The sequence below is a fragment of the Hemibagrus wyckioides genome, linkage group LG02 (assembly GCF_019097595.1).
Source record: "Hemibagrus wyckioides isolate EC202008001 linkage group LG02, SWU_Hwy_1.0, whole genome shotgun sequence".
In the NCBI taxonomy this organism is placed as follows: Eukaryota; Metazoa; Chordata; class Actinopteri; order Siluriformes; family Bagridae; genus Hemibagrus; species Hemibagrus wyckioides.
This window is the reverse complement of record NC_080711.1, coordinates 26,271,045-26,286,193: the sequence shown is the minus strand read 5'-3', so window position 1 is coordinate 26,286,193 and position 15,149 is coordinate 26,271,045. Positions and strand designations below refer to the sequence as shown.

At 38.2% G+C, this 15,149-nt stretch overlaps 1 pseudogene and 3 gene segments (V, D, J or C); all 4 read left to right on the top strand.

The window, feature by feature from the left end:
* Positions 1 to 826: 826 nt before the first annotated feature.
* On the top strand, positions 827 to 1,332 carry LOC131364730 (immunoglobulin heavy variable 4-61-like). The segment is given in 2 exon segments: positions 827 to 869; positions 953 to 1,332. Coding segments are annotated over 2 exon segments (423 nt in total).
* Positions 1,333 to 2,620: 1,288 nt separating this feature from the next.
* LOC131344393 (immunoglobulin heavy variable 1-46-like) lies at positions 2,621 to 3,100 on the top strand (the record flags this gene model as incomplete). The annotated part of the segment is given in 2 exon segments: positions 2,621 to 2,719; positions 2,805 to 3,100. Coding segments are annotated over 2 exon segments (336 nt in total), but the record flags the coding sequence as incomplete, so codon positions are not given.
* Positions 3,101 to 3,737: 637 nt separating this feature from the next.
* Positions 3,738 to 5,565, top strand: LOC131364724 (immunoglobulin heavy variable 1-3-like; annotated as a pseudogene).
* Positions 5,566 to 7,471: 1,906 nt separating this feature from the next.
* LOC131342786 (Ig heavy chain V region PJ14-like) lies at positions 7,472 to 8,071 on the top strand. The segment is given in 2 exon segments: positions 7,472 to 7,670; positions 7,764 to 8,071. Coding segments are annotated over 2 exon segments (408 nt in total).
* Positions 8,072 to 15,149: the final 7,078 nt, after the last annotated feature.

The window sequence follows — 15,149 nt, the reverse complement described above, 5'->3', positions numbered from 1 at the left end:
TGGCTACTCTGTGCTCTCCTGAAGCCAACAACCATCTTTTTAGTCTTGTCGACGTTCAGGGAGAGGTTGATGGCTCTACACCAGGTAGACAGCCTACACATGACTAATAATTACATAAAGGACTGTTTATCTAATTGTTGTTATTTTAATTGAGCTAGAAATAGTTCAGTTTACATTGTGACCGTCACATGAACCATTTATTACTGTATATCACAGAACATTCATATCATTAGTAATAATAACAAAGAACTGAATTATTTTCCTCATTAAATTGATATAAAGACAAAAAATTGAAAACAAAACAAAACTGGATTCATCAGTTAAAGAATGATCATCATGTTCTGTTTGATTATAATGTTAAATATAATTCATGCTGTTCAGAAAACACTGCAGTATTTCACCATGTCATTTATTCACACCATGTCACCATGTCAGTTATTCACAGCAGTTATTTCAACACCTTCACATGACTGATAATGACATAAAGGATTGTTTATCTAATTATTATTATTTTATGTATTATGGTGGAGAGCCAGATAAATTTGAGGTAACTGGAAATAGATCAGTTTTCATTCTGATCATCACAGGAACTGTTAATTACATCACAGAACTTTCATATCATTAATAATAATAACAAACAAATTAATTATTTTCCACATTAAATTGATATTGATTAAAACAGTGTGTGTGTGATTAACAGCTGCAGAGCTGCACTCAACACAGCCTCTCTGGAATGTTTATGCAAATCTGCATCTCCTCTTGTAATATTAGCAGCGTGCTGATCTAGAGAGGAAACACTTCTCATTAGTCTTCCTTCAACACAAACATGTTAGCTTCAGCTCCACTGCTGCTGCTGGCTCTCGCCCCCTGTGAGTGTTTGGATTGAAGCTTTATTATTTCATCTGATCCTTTCAGTTTGACATGTCAACCTTTTCTTTTTCTCTTTTCACAGATGTGTTCTGTGCTACTGAGCTCATCCAGCCAGACTCACTGCTTATAAAGCCAGGAGAGACTTTAACCATCACCTGTAAAGTGTCTGGAGCTTCTATCACTGATAGCAGCAGCCACTATGGAACAGCTTGGATTCGACAACCTGCAGGAAAAGCTTTAGAATGGATCAACAGCATTTATTATGATGGGGGTATTCATAAGAAAGATTCACTTAAAGACAAGTTTGTTGTCTCTCGAGACACTTCCAGTAACACTGTGACCTTACGGGGACAGAACATGCAGACTGAAGACACAGCTGTGTATTACTGCGCTCGTGATCCACACAGTGACACGACAAGCTGCAGTGCTGCACAAAAACCTCATCACTATTCACTTCTTTAATTAAACAAACACATCTTCCCAAGTAACTGATCCCCACATTACAAACACTTACAGTCTAAATGCTTAGATAATTATTTAACAAAAACTAAAACAAAATTTACTCAGTTCATTGTTATGAAGAATATTTTGCTGTTTGAACTGAAAAGCATCTGAATGTCCAGTTAACATTCCATCTGCAGGACGCAGCATCCGAAATGAGACACAGTGAATATAGAAACACTGTATAACAGTGCGCTGTGTCACAGGCTCTTGTAGAGAACATGAATAAATTTACATTACATATAGCAAAAAAAAACAAATTAACACAATTCAGTCTCACAAGTTTCCTTTCACTGCAGCAAAAAAAAAAATAAAAAAAAAAAATAACCCACAATCCACCCCAGGGATCTGGAATAAAGGCAAACTGTTTGTTTTATGAAAAAGAAAACCCAAAAGTATAAATGGTTCTTGAAAAAGCTTACCAACTATTCTGAAGAATCAAAATGATTTTCTTGAAAAGTCCGCCTTGAAAATGCATTTGTAAGAAAGTCCACAACCAAATCGATTTCTTCTCCTCTGTCAGCCATTGTGAGTTAAAATATATATATTTTATTTAGTTTGTGCGGTTCGCTGCCTCTGACTACTCCAATTATCCAATCAAAAGATGGGAAATTGCTGACGTAATCGTATGCCTGCTGGATGGCCCCAGTGACGCCAACTTGAAATCTGATTGGTTAATGGAACAGATTCATTGCCACTTATTTTAAGCTACGGGCGCCTGCATTATTGATTCTGAAGGCCTTAAGGCAGATTTCTTTCACCCTGGCAACACATGATGTCAGCCACTGGTTGAAATATGATTGGATAAATACTCTTATCATAAAGATACACTACTGGAAGCAGCGCAACCAATAGAAAAGCTATGAAATGTAGAGAATAGACTGTTGGGAATAGTCCAGGCTCTAGGTGTTCTCCTGGTTGAGGGCCTGAATGACCTGCAGGATGAAGCTGCTCCTCATTCTCTCTGTGTTATAAAATCTTCATTTAGTAAAACAGGTTCTTGAATGTTTCCTAATGTGTTCATTATATAAGTAAGGCATCTTCTAAAAATGATTTGACTTGGTTCCCTTTCTGATAGAGAAACATTCTGTTGTAGGGATTTACCAAGTACCTTATCATCCACACATCTATACAGTGAGCAGCATGTGGTTGTGGATTGAACACCTCCATAGTGGTCATGGACACTCCCTATTCAAATAGAGTCGTGTATAAACAGCATGTTCTTGACTGCTCTAGTTTCCAGTGAGCTCTGTGATAGATAACACTCCCATACACTTTAAATCTGGGTGAAGCAGAACTCAGAGAAGGATGATTTTAGGACAGTGTATTTTACTGGTACTTATTTCATGTAAGTTTATGTTTTTTCATGTAAAGATTATTAGTATTATAATCATTATAAGATAACATTACATAGTTCTATTTGTCTCTTGCAGATTCTTATGGACAGTCCCTGACTTCCTCTGCTTCTGTGGTGAAGAGACCTGGAGAGTCGGTCACTCTGTCCTGTACTGTATCCGGATTCTCAATGAGCTATAACATGCACTGGATCCGTCAGAAACCAGGACAAGGACTGGAGTGGATCGGATACATTTATAGTGCCACTGGCACTAGATTCGCTCAGTCACTGCAGGGCCAGTTCTCCATCACTAAAGACACCAATAAAAACATGCTGTACCTAGAAGTGAAGAGTCTGAAAGCTGAAGACACGGCAGTTTATTACTGTGCACGAGACTCACACTGACACAACAGACTCCAGAGCTGTACAAAAACTTACTCAAGCACGTCCTCATGAGCTGTAAATATTCCCTCAGGAAGCTATACCCCAGAGATGTTTATTATATTCCATTCAAACTCAGCACTCTACTCTTCCTCTCTATTCATCTTTATATATCTTCTAGCAGTTATTAATATTAATAATAAGAATCCCTATGTTATGTATCACAATTACATTATGATGTCTTTACATATTTGACTCGAGGCAAATCAGCTCTAGAACAATGATTCTGTTGTGACTATATACTGTACAAATCATGCTTTCATTCCTCTTATTTGTGAAACCAGCTGCAAGAAAACTACAGGTGAATGATTAATTTCCTGAAGTTAGAAACACAGAGTCTGTTCAGCAGAACAGCATCTGACAAGAGATCCAACAAAATGTACATGTTTTCTGCAGCATCCTTACTACAAACTCCTAAATATAAAAATCATCTGTAGGGGGCAGCAGCACACTTGTTTTCAAGAAGGATTCATGAAACTATGAAATCTAACAGCTGAAGGATTTTTTTATGCAAATTTACCCTGCTATATAAAATAAAATCATACTTACCCCAAGTTCATTTCACACGACTGAATCAAAGAGCTTGATGATGGAGCTGAGGGTCACTCAGTACTACATCTTTGTTATAATGTTAACCAAAGGTACCCGAGACTTCTTTACTGTATATTTCTTCAATCAGAATATCTTGACTGTGTTGATGATGATCTTTGATTGTTATGTTTTATCTGCTAGGTGTCAGCAGTGATGAGATCAGACTGGACCAGTCTCCTGCTGTGGTAAAGAGACCTGGAGAAACTGTGAAGATCTCTTGTAAGATAAGTGGATATTCAATGACAAGCCGCAACCTACACTGGATACGACAGAAACCAGGGAAAGCTTTGGAATGGCTTGGCTTCATGAGTACAGGAAATAATCGATGAACCTATGCAGAATCTGTGAAGAACCAGCTCACCTTAACAGAAGACGTCTCAGCAAGCACACAGTACTTAGAGACCAAGACTCTGAGGACAGAAGACACTGCAGTTTATTACTGCACCCGAAGAGCCACAGTGACTGGATCTGAGGAAGCAGCTGTACTAAAACCAGACACATATTTTTACACTGTGTTTATTTTGAACAAGTCACATGTATTGTTATCATTTATCTATTATGTTCTATAGTTATTAAAAACCTCAATTATATTTTGTTTACACTTGATTATATTACAATCCAGAAATAATTGAATGTGTATTATTTAATGTTTTCGTTTTTTTTTTACTTATTTTGTATTCGGGTCAGAGTGCTGGCTCTAGAGTCCATTTCAGGAACACTGAGTGTACAGTCTGGATATGTTACACATTCACACACTTATTCACACCTAGGGGCAATTTAGAGAAGAGGAGGAGTCACCTGCTTCACTCCTGATTTCATTATTGGAAGTGAATCATTTTAATGTCTAGCTGTTGATAAATATTAGTTTTCAGCTTTGCCTTCTGCTCACTAGAGATTACTATGGAGTCAATTCAATGCCACATATATTCGCAAAAGAATTCATGCATTGCAAAAGAAAATAAGGTTTTGCAAACGAAAAAATGAAATATGCGAGAGAAAAAATACGTTTTGCAAAACAAAAATAAAAAATTGACTTAAATTTATTTGTGACCCTGCTTTTATTTAGCGTTTCAGTGAAATGTGAGTTTGCGATTCCGTTTTTTCTTTGCGCTTCACGTTTCTTTGCGTTTGACTTTCTGGCACTGTTTTTGACGTGGGGGTGGAATCAAGGTATTGGGGCGTGGTAAGCAGGCCTCCGTCGAAGCTACGTCATCAGCTGGAGACTCAAATCGCAACAGATGAAGTTAACTGAACAGAGGCCTACATTTGGATTTATCGTTTCCTTTTATATCTCTTACGTTAAAATGAGTATTTTTTTGTTAATGTCCATAGATTTTATTTATGACCGCGATGAAGTTAGTTTGATATTCGGACATTAGACAGACATTTGGAAGCAGTATTTTAGGGACCCTCAACAAATCTCTGTATGAAATGAAATGTGGTACTTGTTTCTTACTTGGCTACGTGCCCCAGTTATTCTAACTTCTTCTTAAATATACATATGCCATGCGTAATTAAAGCTTTTGTTAATTTATTAATAATAATTTAATTAATAGATAGTATTAATTATGTATCATGTGAAGTAATTTCTATCTACAATAAGAAGAAACAACAGAATTATTTTCCACATTAAATTCATATTAAGACAAAATGGGGTGTGAGTGTGATTAACAGCTGCAGAGCTGCACTCTACACAGCCTCTCTGGAATGGAAGCTTCATTATTTTATCTGATCCTTTCAGTTCGACATGTCAACCTTTTCTTTTTCTCTTTTCACAGATGTGTTCTGTGCTACTGAGCTCATCCAGCCAGACTCACTGCTTATAAAGCCAGGAGAGACTTTAACCATCACCTGTAAAGTGTCTGGAGCTTCTATCACTGATAGCAGCAGCCACTATGGAACAGCTTGTATTTGACAACCTGCAGGAAAAGCTTTAGAATGGATCAACACCATTTATTATGATGGAAATATTCACTTAAAGACAAGTTTGTCATCTCTCGAGACACTTCCAATAACACACAGTGTTATTGTTGTTATTGTTATCCAGTGTTATTGGAAGGCCACACAGTGACCTTACGGGGACAGAACATGCAGACTGAAGACACAGCTGTGTATTACTGCGCTCGTGATCCACACAGTGACACGACAAGCTGCAGTGCTGCACAAAAACCTCATCACTATTCACTTCTTTAATTAAATAATCTCTAGTGGGCGTGTCATGCAAATGAAGTCCTGTATTTGAACCATTTATGCTGAAACATTCAGCCCAACAACATACCAGCAGTTTGTGTTCATTTACAGCAGCAGGAAACCTTTTTTTCCTTTCTTTGAGATGGTTTTAGTTACTTTACTCTAGTAATCTTCGTTCAATGTTTTATTATTTGTTACATAGTTTTATCAAAAATATCTTCTTTTATTATTTCTTTTTTTATTTAACTTAACACCTGTCTTTTTGTATTCTTCTATTTCAGATTCCTGCAGTCAGACACTGATCGAGTCTGATCCAGTGATCATCAAACCTGATCAGTCTCATAAACTGACCTGCACAGCCTCTGGATTAGACTTTAGTAGCTACTGGATGGCTTGGATCAGACAGGCGCCTGGAAAAGGACTGGAATTTGTTGCAGTTATCAAGTATAATAGTGTTAGAAAGTTTTACTCCAGTGCAGTTCAGGGCCGCTTCACCATCTCCAGAGACAACAGTAAGAAGCAGGTGTATCTGCAGATGAACAGCATGAGGACAGAAGACACTGCAGTTTATTACTGCGCCTGAAGAACACACAGGGATACATCCGCTTAGACATCAGTACAAAAACACATACTTGCTATAGTCACATGAGAAGCTCACAGTTTCTGGACATTTATCCTGATGTAATATTTTTTTTATTCTTTGAACATATGTAATATATATTGCATAAATTCACAATGTCACAGACAGAGAACTATGAAAGCTGTTGTTCACAAAGCTAGGAAATTGAGCTCAGTACCATAATCATTGTGATTAATGTTGATTTCTCAATTAACTTATTGGTTAAACCACTAGATTTACTTTACCACTGATACTGTATCTGAGCGCTTTCTTTCTTTTAACCCATCTTTAATCATTTTAATTGTTGCTCCATGTGAGACTTTTTTTAAAGTAAGAAAATTATAATCTTTTTCTCCTAAATGACTCTTTCTAGATCTGGATCATTTGGAAACAGGTCTTTTGTGCCTCTAGACGGCAGTCTGTACAAACTCAACCATCTCAATGTGTTTCCATCTGTACATTTAGGCAATCTCTCTTTTCACATTCTGTTATGACTCCACCATCATGACACTCAGATTAAACTCAACTACATAAAGCCTCTTACTGACTTGTTTTGTACTGATCAGTAAATAAGGTTCTTAGTTATAGAAACACTGATTTCTGTGGAAAATTCATATGAAGTCAAACAAGTGAGACAATCAGTTGTCTAATTTTATACAAATAAATACCTCATTAAACTTTTGATTAATTTATAGTTTATACATATCAATTTTCATAATCCCAGGATTCTCAAGTATACAGAACAATTATTTTGATGTATTAAATATTTATATAAATATGTGTTGCCTATTTCACTGATACTTTATAGTATCAGTTTTTTGATACTATATGCTTAGTTTTTTGAGAAGGAAAGTAAAGTATTTGATGAAGAAGATTCTATTCTATTATAAACCCACATATCCTTCATCAGATGAATCTCCTCCTCATGATTTAAATACATTTCAGATACATTCTCCTCCCATCATCAGCAGATAAGCAAATCCAAGCATCAGAGCTGGATCTCACTCTATTTATATGATGTGATGGTGTCTGTTAAACTTTGGAGAACAGAGAAGACTCCAGTACAAACAACACACACCATGTTCTCTACATCTCTACTGCTCCTGCTGGCAGCTGCTTCTTGTGAGTGCTTTATCAAATTCATTCATTTACTAGATGAAGAATAAAGGTGCAGCAGATATTGTGTGAGATATCACCATGTGTTTTCCTCCACAGATGTACATGGTGTGGAACTGACTCAGCCTGCTTCCATGACAGTCCAGCCAGGCCAGAGTCTCTCCATCCACTGCAAGGTTTCATATTCAGTTACAAGCTATGGAACAGCTTGGATCAGACAATCTGCAGGAAAAGCTCTGGAGTGGATTGGATACATCTATTCTGATGGGGATACAGCTTACAGTGACAAACTGAAAAATAAGTTCAGCATCTCCAGAGACACTTCTACTAACACAATAACAATTGGAGGACAAAACATGCAGACTGAAGACACAGCTGTGTATTACTGCGCTAGTAACTCACAGTGAGACAGATCAACAAAGACACTGTACAAAAACACCCAGTAAAGAAGACTATTAGAGTCAGAAACAGTATCTTATCTAAACGTTTTACCTTTTAAGTTTCTCAGAAGTATGAGAAGATGACGTCAGCTAGCTTTCAGTCAGTTGATTTGATGAGATTGTAGTGTTAACTTTCAGACTACAAATATATTTTAAATGTATACTTTTGAATGTACTAAATAAATCATGACATCTCTGCATCACATTGTAAATGAGTTATGATTCAGATGGATCATGACCATATTACTGTCCTGTAGTACACTGGATCATTGTTCTTTACGAGTGGGATTTACTTTTACATAATTGTAGGAGATGATAAATTGGTATATAGATATGCATTTCATTATTAAATGTTTCAGTTTAGTAAAATCAAAGTTTTGGCTTGATTTGTATTGACATTGTTAAATTGGATTTATTCTTTATTAAGTGTCATAAAATTAAACTATTACCATTATTATTATTTAGATGTTTCCATTGATTTAATGTTGAGGTTTTTGAATGCCTTTTTATTGAACTTTAGACTGTCGAATTCTTCATGTCTCCTGTAATGTGTAAATTCTCAGTATGTTCACTATTACTAACATGCCTAAGAAAAATCCTGCTATCTAACGGGTGATATGATGTACGCAGGAAAGTGGTGTACATATTATTTATGGAGCATAATATTTGCAATATTGCATTTTGTTAATTACTTTTATAGTGGACACATGTCAGGAATTACTAGGACAATTCCTGTCAGGTCGCAGGTTGAGTTAGCAGAAGAGGAACAAGAGACTGGTGATCCCCTTTTTGTCCTCTACATGAAGAAGACAGGATTAGATGTCTGACAGGGTTCGATTTCCCCGTTTCAGTTTTGAGAGCTCGTTCTGAGACTTCTCCTGACCTGGATAAGGATATGATGTTGTCTGAATCAGGCTCTAAAGATGTTGTTCTAAAGTGTGTAAATCAGGAAGCAGACTTCCTGTAAAGGCAGGTGCTGAGACCCTGCAAATGGCGCCTTCACCCATAGATGTTGGAACACATTTGCCAGATTTTCGCACAGGTGAAAGTGGACCTGTTTGCCTCAGAGGAGTTAACTCACTGTCCCCTGTGGTTCTCCTTCTCTCACCCAGCCATAATGGAGGCTATGGGTCAGGCCCTGGAGAGGGATCAGACTCTTTTGAATGCTAAGGCTTCCACTAGAAGGTTGTATGCCCTGAAGTGAAAGCTCTTTAGCCTTTGGTGTGGCTGGCACCATCAGCACCCAGTTCACTGCCCAGTCAGCACAATGCTTTCTGAGGCTCTGTCTCCCTTTACATTAAAGGTCTACACAGCCATCATTACTGCAATCCAGGTACCTGTTCTCAGGGACTCCTTGGGGAGGCACCCTATGGTCATGCATGCCATGATACCCCTCCTGGGACCTCTCAGTGGTCCTGGAGGGGTTACTTTAAACTGCCTTTGAGCCTATGGAGTCAGCCTTTGAGAAGTTTATGGCTCTAATTTTAGTGTTGGCCTCCCTAAAAAATGTAGGAGATCTGCAGTCTCTGACAATCACCCTCCACCTGCTTAGAGTTTGCACCAGGTATGACAAAGGCTATACTTCACCCCATGCCCATGATGGCCAGTTGTATATTCATTCTGCTGGCTCTCTGTCCTCCGCCCCATGAGTTGGTGGAACAGGAGAGGTTGCCCAGTTAGGGCTTTGACCACTTGAGCTCGTGACATGAGTCCTCTTTCCTATTTGTCTGCTTTGGGAGCCGGAACAAAGGCAATCTAGTCTCCAAGCAGCACCTTGTGCACAGGGTAGTGGTGGCTATCACCCAGGCCTATGAGGCACGCAGTATAGCCTCACCTCTGTGTGTTAGGGCTCACTCCACTAGGGGCTCTGGTTAGAGGCTTTCCCCTTCAGGTCATTTGTGCAGCCTCATCGATGAGTTCTAATGCTGAATCTCAAATATATTTTACATTATTTTTTTTTATTATTTTTTTTAATAAACTAATGTCTTCTATTTTATGTGGCAGGTATTCATGGTCAAACTCTTGAGTCTATTCCCATTGGTACAGTGATGAAAAAAAACTGGAGAAACTCTGAGTCTTTTCTGTAAAAGATCTGGGTTTAACTCAGACAACAAGCTGGAAAAGCTCTGGAATGGATTGGGGTTATCTAGTTTGATGCCAGTAAAACAATATACAGTGGGTAAAATAAGTATTGAACACAAAATCAAGAAATCAAACCAGAGATGTCCATAAATTAAGTTATGTGTAATAATGTGGAATGACACAGGGCAGGAGAGGTGACTACTCTCCTTGTTAAGTTTATCCAATCCAAAGATGCATTGGAGGGTATAAAAACTGGAAGCATATGTGGCTTCATATGCGTTATTATTGGTGGACCGTGATGTCATCATATAGTTATTGTACTGGAAATCGCTGGTTGACACGAGAGACATTATGGCACTGTGCTGTGGTTTCCCCCTTTCAAATTAAATTAATCAGATGCTTACTGCATGCTCATTTTATTTTATTTTAGGGGGCTTGTATGTCCTGCGTTCTAACGCTTTGTGTTCTACGTTCTGCGTTCTACATTTTGCATTCTATGTTCTGCATTCTAGATTCTACATAAGGGTTCTACACCAGTGTTCTGAGCGTTCTTTAGAAGTGTTTAGAAGTTAGTACAAGCATTGCTATCTAACTGACTCTCTGATTGAGTATGATCTTCAAATTTAACGTTCTCGATAAACAAATGTGAATTAGCACATCAGCTTTAAAAAGCGAACTCAGTCTGTTTGTCTTATCTTTAATAACTAGTAGCTTTAACAAGTTTTAACATTCTTTTAATGTGCTTTTATTTCCAGTGTGTTGATTGCTCTACATATTTCTTTCCTTTTGTTATTTTCATGGTTAAGATTGTGTTAATTATTTTTCTTTGAACTTATATTCTGTGTTTCTCTTTTTTTTTTGGGGGGGGGTGTCTCTTTGTAGACAAATTCAGTTATATATATATATATATATATACACTATATTGCCAAAAGTATTTGCTCACCCATCCAAATAATCAGAATCAGGTGTTCCAATCACTTCCATGGCCACAGGTGTATAAAATCAAGCACCTAGGCATGCAGACTGTTTTTACAAACATTTGTGAAAGAATGGGTCGCTCTCAGGAGCTCAGTGAATTCCAGCGTGGAACTGTGATAGGATGCCACCTGTGCAACAAATCCAGTCGTGAAATTTCCTCGCTCCTAAATATTCCACAGTCAACTGTCAGCTGTATTATAAGAACGTGGAAGTGTTTGGGAATGACAGCAACTCAGCCACGAAGTGGTAGGCCACGTAAACTGACGGAGCGGGGTCAGCGGATGCTGAGGCGCATAGTGCGAAGAGGTCGCCAACTTTCTGCAGAGTCAATCGCTACAGACCTCCAAACTTCATGTGGCCTTCAGATTACTTCAAGAACAGTGCGCAGAGAGCTTCATGGAATGGGTTTCCATGGCCGAGCAGCTGCATCCAAGCCATACATCACCAAGTGCAATGCAAAGCGTCGGATGCAGTGGTGTAAAGCACGCCGCCACTGGACTCTAGAGCAGTGGAGACGCGTTCTCTGGAGTGACGAATCGCGCTTCTCCATCTGGCAATCTGATGGACGAGTCTGGGTTTGGCGGTTGCCAGGAGAACGGTACTTGTCTGACTGCATTGTGCCAAGTGTAAAGTTTGGTGGAGGGGGGATTATGGTGTGGGGTTGTTTTTCAGGAGCTGGGCTTGGCCCCTTAGTTCCAGTGAAAGGAACTCTGAATGCTTCAGCATACCAAGACATTTTGGACAATTCCATGCTCCCAACTTTGTGGGAACAGTTTGGAGCTGGCCCCTTCCTCTTCCTACATGACTGTGCACCAGTGCACAAAGCAAGGTCCATAAAGACATGGACGACAGAGTCTGGTGTGGATGAACTTGACTGGCCTGCACAGAGTCCTGACCTCAACCCGATAGAACACCTTTGGGATGAATTAGAGCGGAGACCGAGAGCCAGGCCTTCTCGTCCAACATCAGTGTGTGACCTCACAAATGCGCTTCTGGAAGAATGGTCAAAAATTCCCATGAACACACTCCTAAACCTTGTGGACAGCCTTCCCAGAAGAGTTGAAGCTGTTATAGCTGCAAAGGGTGGACCGACGTCATATTGAACCCTATGGATTAGGAATGGGATGTCACTTAAGTTCATATGCAAGTCAAGGCAGGTGAGCGAATACTTTTGGCAATATAGTGTATATATATATATATATATATATATATATTGTATCTTTTTTCATTGTTGGTTTATTTTGAGTTATTAACTGAACTTTGGTTTTTGTTCATTTCCTGTTATTAGTTAATTTTGGGGTGGACAACTAATTGGAATCCACAAGCTGGAACTGTTTTGATTTTCTTTGTTTTATTTTGTTTTAAGTGATATCTCTTGTGTTGGCAGGAACCAAGGCTCTTCCTTGGTGCAGTGCTCCCTTCACGGTTGTCGTGCTCCTTGGGAGACGGTTGTGTGAGTGCACTGGGTGAATTACAGAAAGTGAATTGTCCTATCCTACTTGAAAACAAGAGCCTGTCCTTGTCTAACTAATTATTAAGAGATGCACTCTTAGATGTTTGGGTGCGTAGGGTGAATGAATGAATGAATGAAAATTTATTTTTATATGGGAACCCACTGCTTCTGACCCTGTGTGACAAGTGAACCTGTGTGAGCCTTGTTGGGATCAGTTTATTTTCTTAGGCAGTGCCCAAGTGGCGTAGTCGGCAATTTAAGGTTGTTTCTCATCTGTAACTAAATTGATTCCAGTTGGAGGTTGGCTTGGTAATAAACTACCTCATCTACACTTGAGTCAGTCACCCACCCCCCTTTGGCACCACATATTGAAAATATGAAGAAAGGTAGGTGCGAAAAGACATTGAAAGCCAAGACACCAGCTGAAATCAATCTATCAGTAATTAGAAAGACATCTTGCCTCTTATCAATGCAAATTAACATCAGCTGCTTCAGTCCCAACTGATGGCCTATAAAAATGTGACATATTACCAAGGTGTCACATAAGAAACATCTCATGATGGGTAAAAGCAAACAGCTCTCTCAAGACATTCGCAACCTTATTGCTGCAAAACTGATGGCATTTGATAAAGAAGGATTTCAAAATTTCTGAATATTCCAGTGAGCACAGTGTAAAAATCTGCTGCCATCCACCAGGATAATGAAGATGAAACGAGGGTGGACATTTCAGCAAGACAATGCCAAACACACAGCCAAGGAAACTGTCAACTGGTTTCAGAGAAAGAAAATGAAGCTGCTAGAATGGCCCAGCCAATCACCTGACTTGAATCCAAATGAAAACCTATGGAAAGATCTAAACATCATAGAAAAAGGCCCACAGAAGAGTTCATAAAATATTTGAAGACTGTTTGTGTGGAAGAATTGGCCAAAATCAGACCTGAGCAATGCATGCAACTAGTTTTTCCATACAGGAGGCGTGTTGAAGCTGTCATTACCAACAAAGGCTTTTGTGCTAAGTATTAAATATCAGTAAGCGTTCAATAGTTTCGCTGTGTTATTTCACATTATTACACATATCTTAATTTATGGACATCTATGGTTTGATTTTGCTTCTTTGCATCTGTTGATTACATGGGTTGTTACCAACATCTACTGAAAAATCCATGTCAATAGCACATTTAGAGATATATTTACTGAGAAAAAATCTGACCTGTTCAATACTTATTTTACCCACTTTATGACAAACACTGAGGGACGTTGGAAATTACCAGAGACAGCTCCAGAAACATGGTGCATCTGCAGCTGACTGGTTTGAGTACACAGGACTCTGTGTCAAACATCTTAATCAGCCGTCCAAAATCCTCCCACAGATGTGGTAAAAGAGAAAAGTGCATTCAATATACAGGGCATTTTCACAAGATCTGCAGGTGGCGCTAGAGCTTAACAAATTTATTGTTATATTGTAGGTTACTTTAAAGTGGTCATAAGTACAACATATTCTCATATCCTCAGTCAGGGCTAGATACTACACAATTTCTATGTGTTTTTGTGAGACACTGAAAACTGAGACTGTCTCTTAAAGTCAAATTCCTACAGAGATACAAAAAGAGAAAAAAATGACATTCACAGAAAAATTGCCGACTTGAATGAATACATACATTTCACAAAAGTTCCACAATATTAACTGTTAACTTTAAACAAACACTGCATGAGTTCACTGCATTCTTCTTTAATTAACAAATAAATCGTAACCGTTCACAGACTGCTGCTGTATAAAAGGAACAGTGATTATAATTAGTGGCATTGAATATTGGAAAATAATAATCTTCAGGTTTGTAGCAGTAACTCCCTGACACATCCAAAGTATACAGTACGGTGGCTGAGAAGTGCAAAACAAAATAAATCAGAAAACCCAATAACAAATCAGACAAAATGGAAATGGTAGGTATATTTTGTGAATGGAATTTTTACCGCTGATTGGGCAAGACAGGACAACTTTCAGACAGAGGACACAGCTGTGTATTACTGTGTTTGTAACTCACAGTGAGACAAATCAACAAAGACGCCCAGAACAGAAGACTGTTAGAGGCAGAAACAGTGTCTTATGTCCATGTTTTACCTTCTACGTTTCTCAGAAGTGTGAGAAGAAAACACCGGCTAAAATCTACTAAATAAAGCATAATATCTACATCTCATTATAAGTGAGTTATGATTCAGATTGGATCATGACCATATTACTGTCCTGCAGGCCTCTGAATCATTGTTCCTTGTCCAGTGGGATTGACTTTTACATAATTATAGGAAATGATAAATTAGTATATAGTTAAGCATTTCACTATTAAACCCTTTCAGTTTAATGACATTAAAAGAATTTATTCCTGATTTGTCTTGACTTTATTAAACATGATCTATTCTTTAAAATCATCATACAATTAAAATTATTAAAATTATTTATATTTAGACATTTTCATTGATTTGCTGTAAATGTTGATGTTTCTGAATTTCTTTGGACTTTGAATGTGTAAGCTCTCA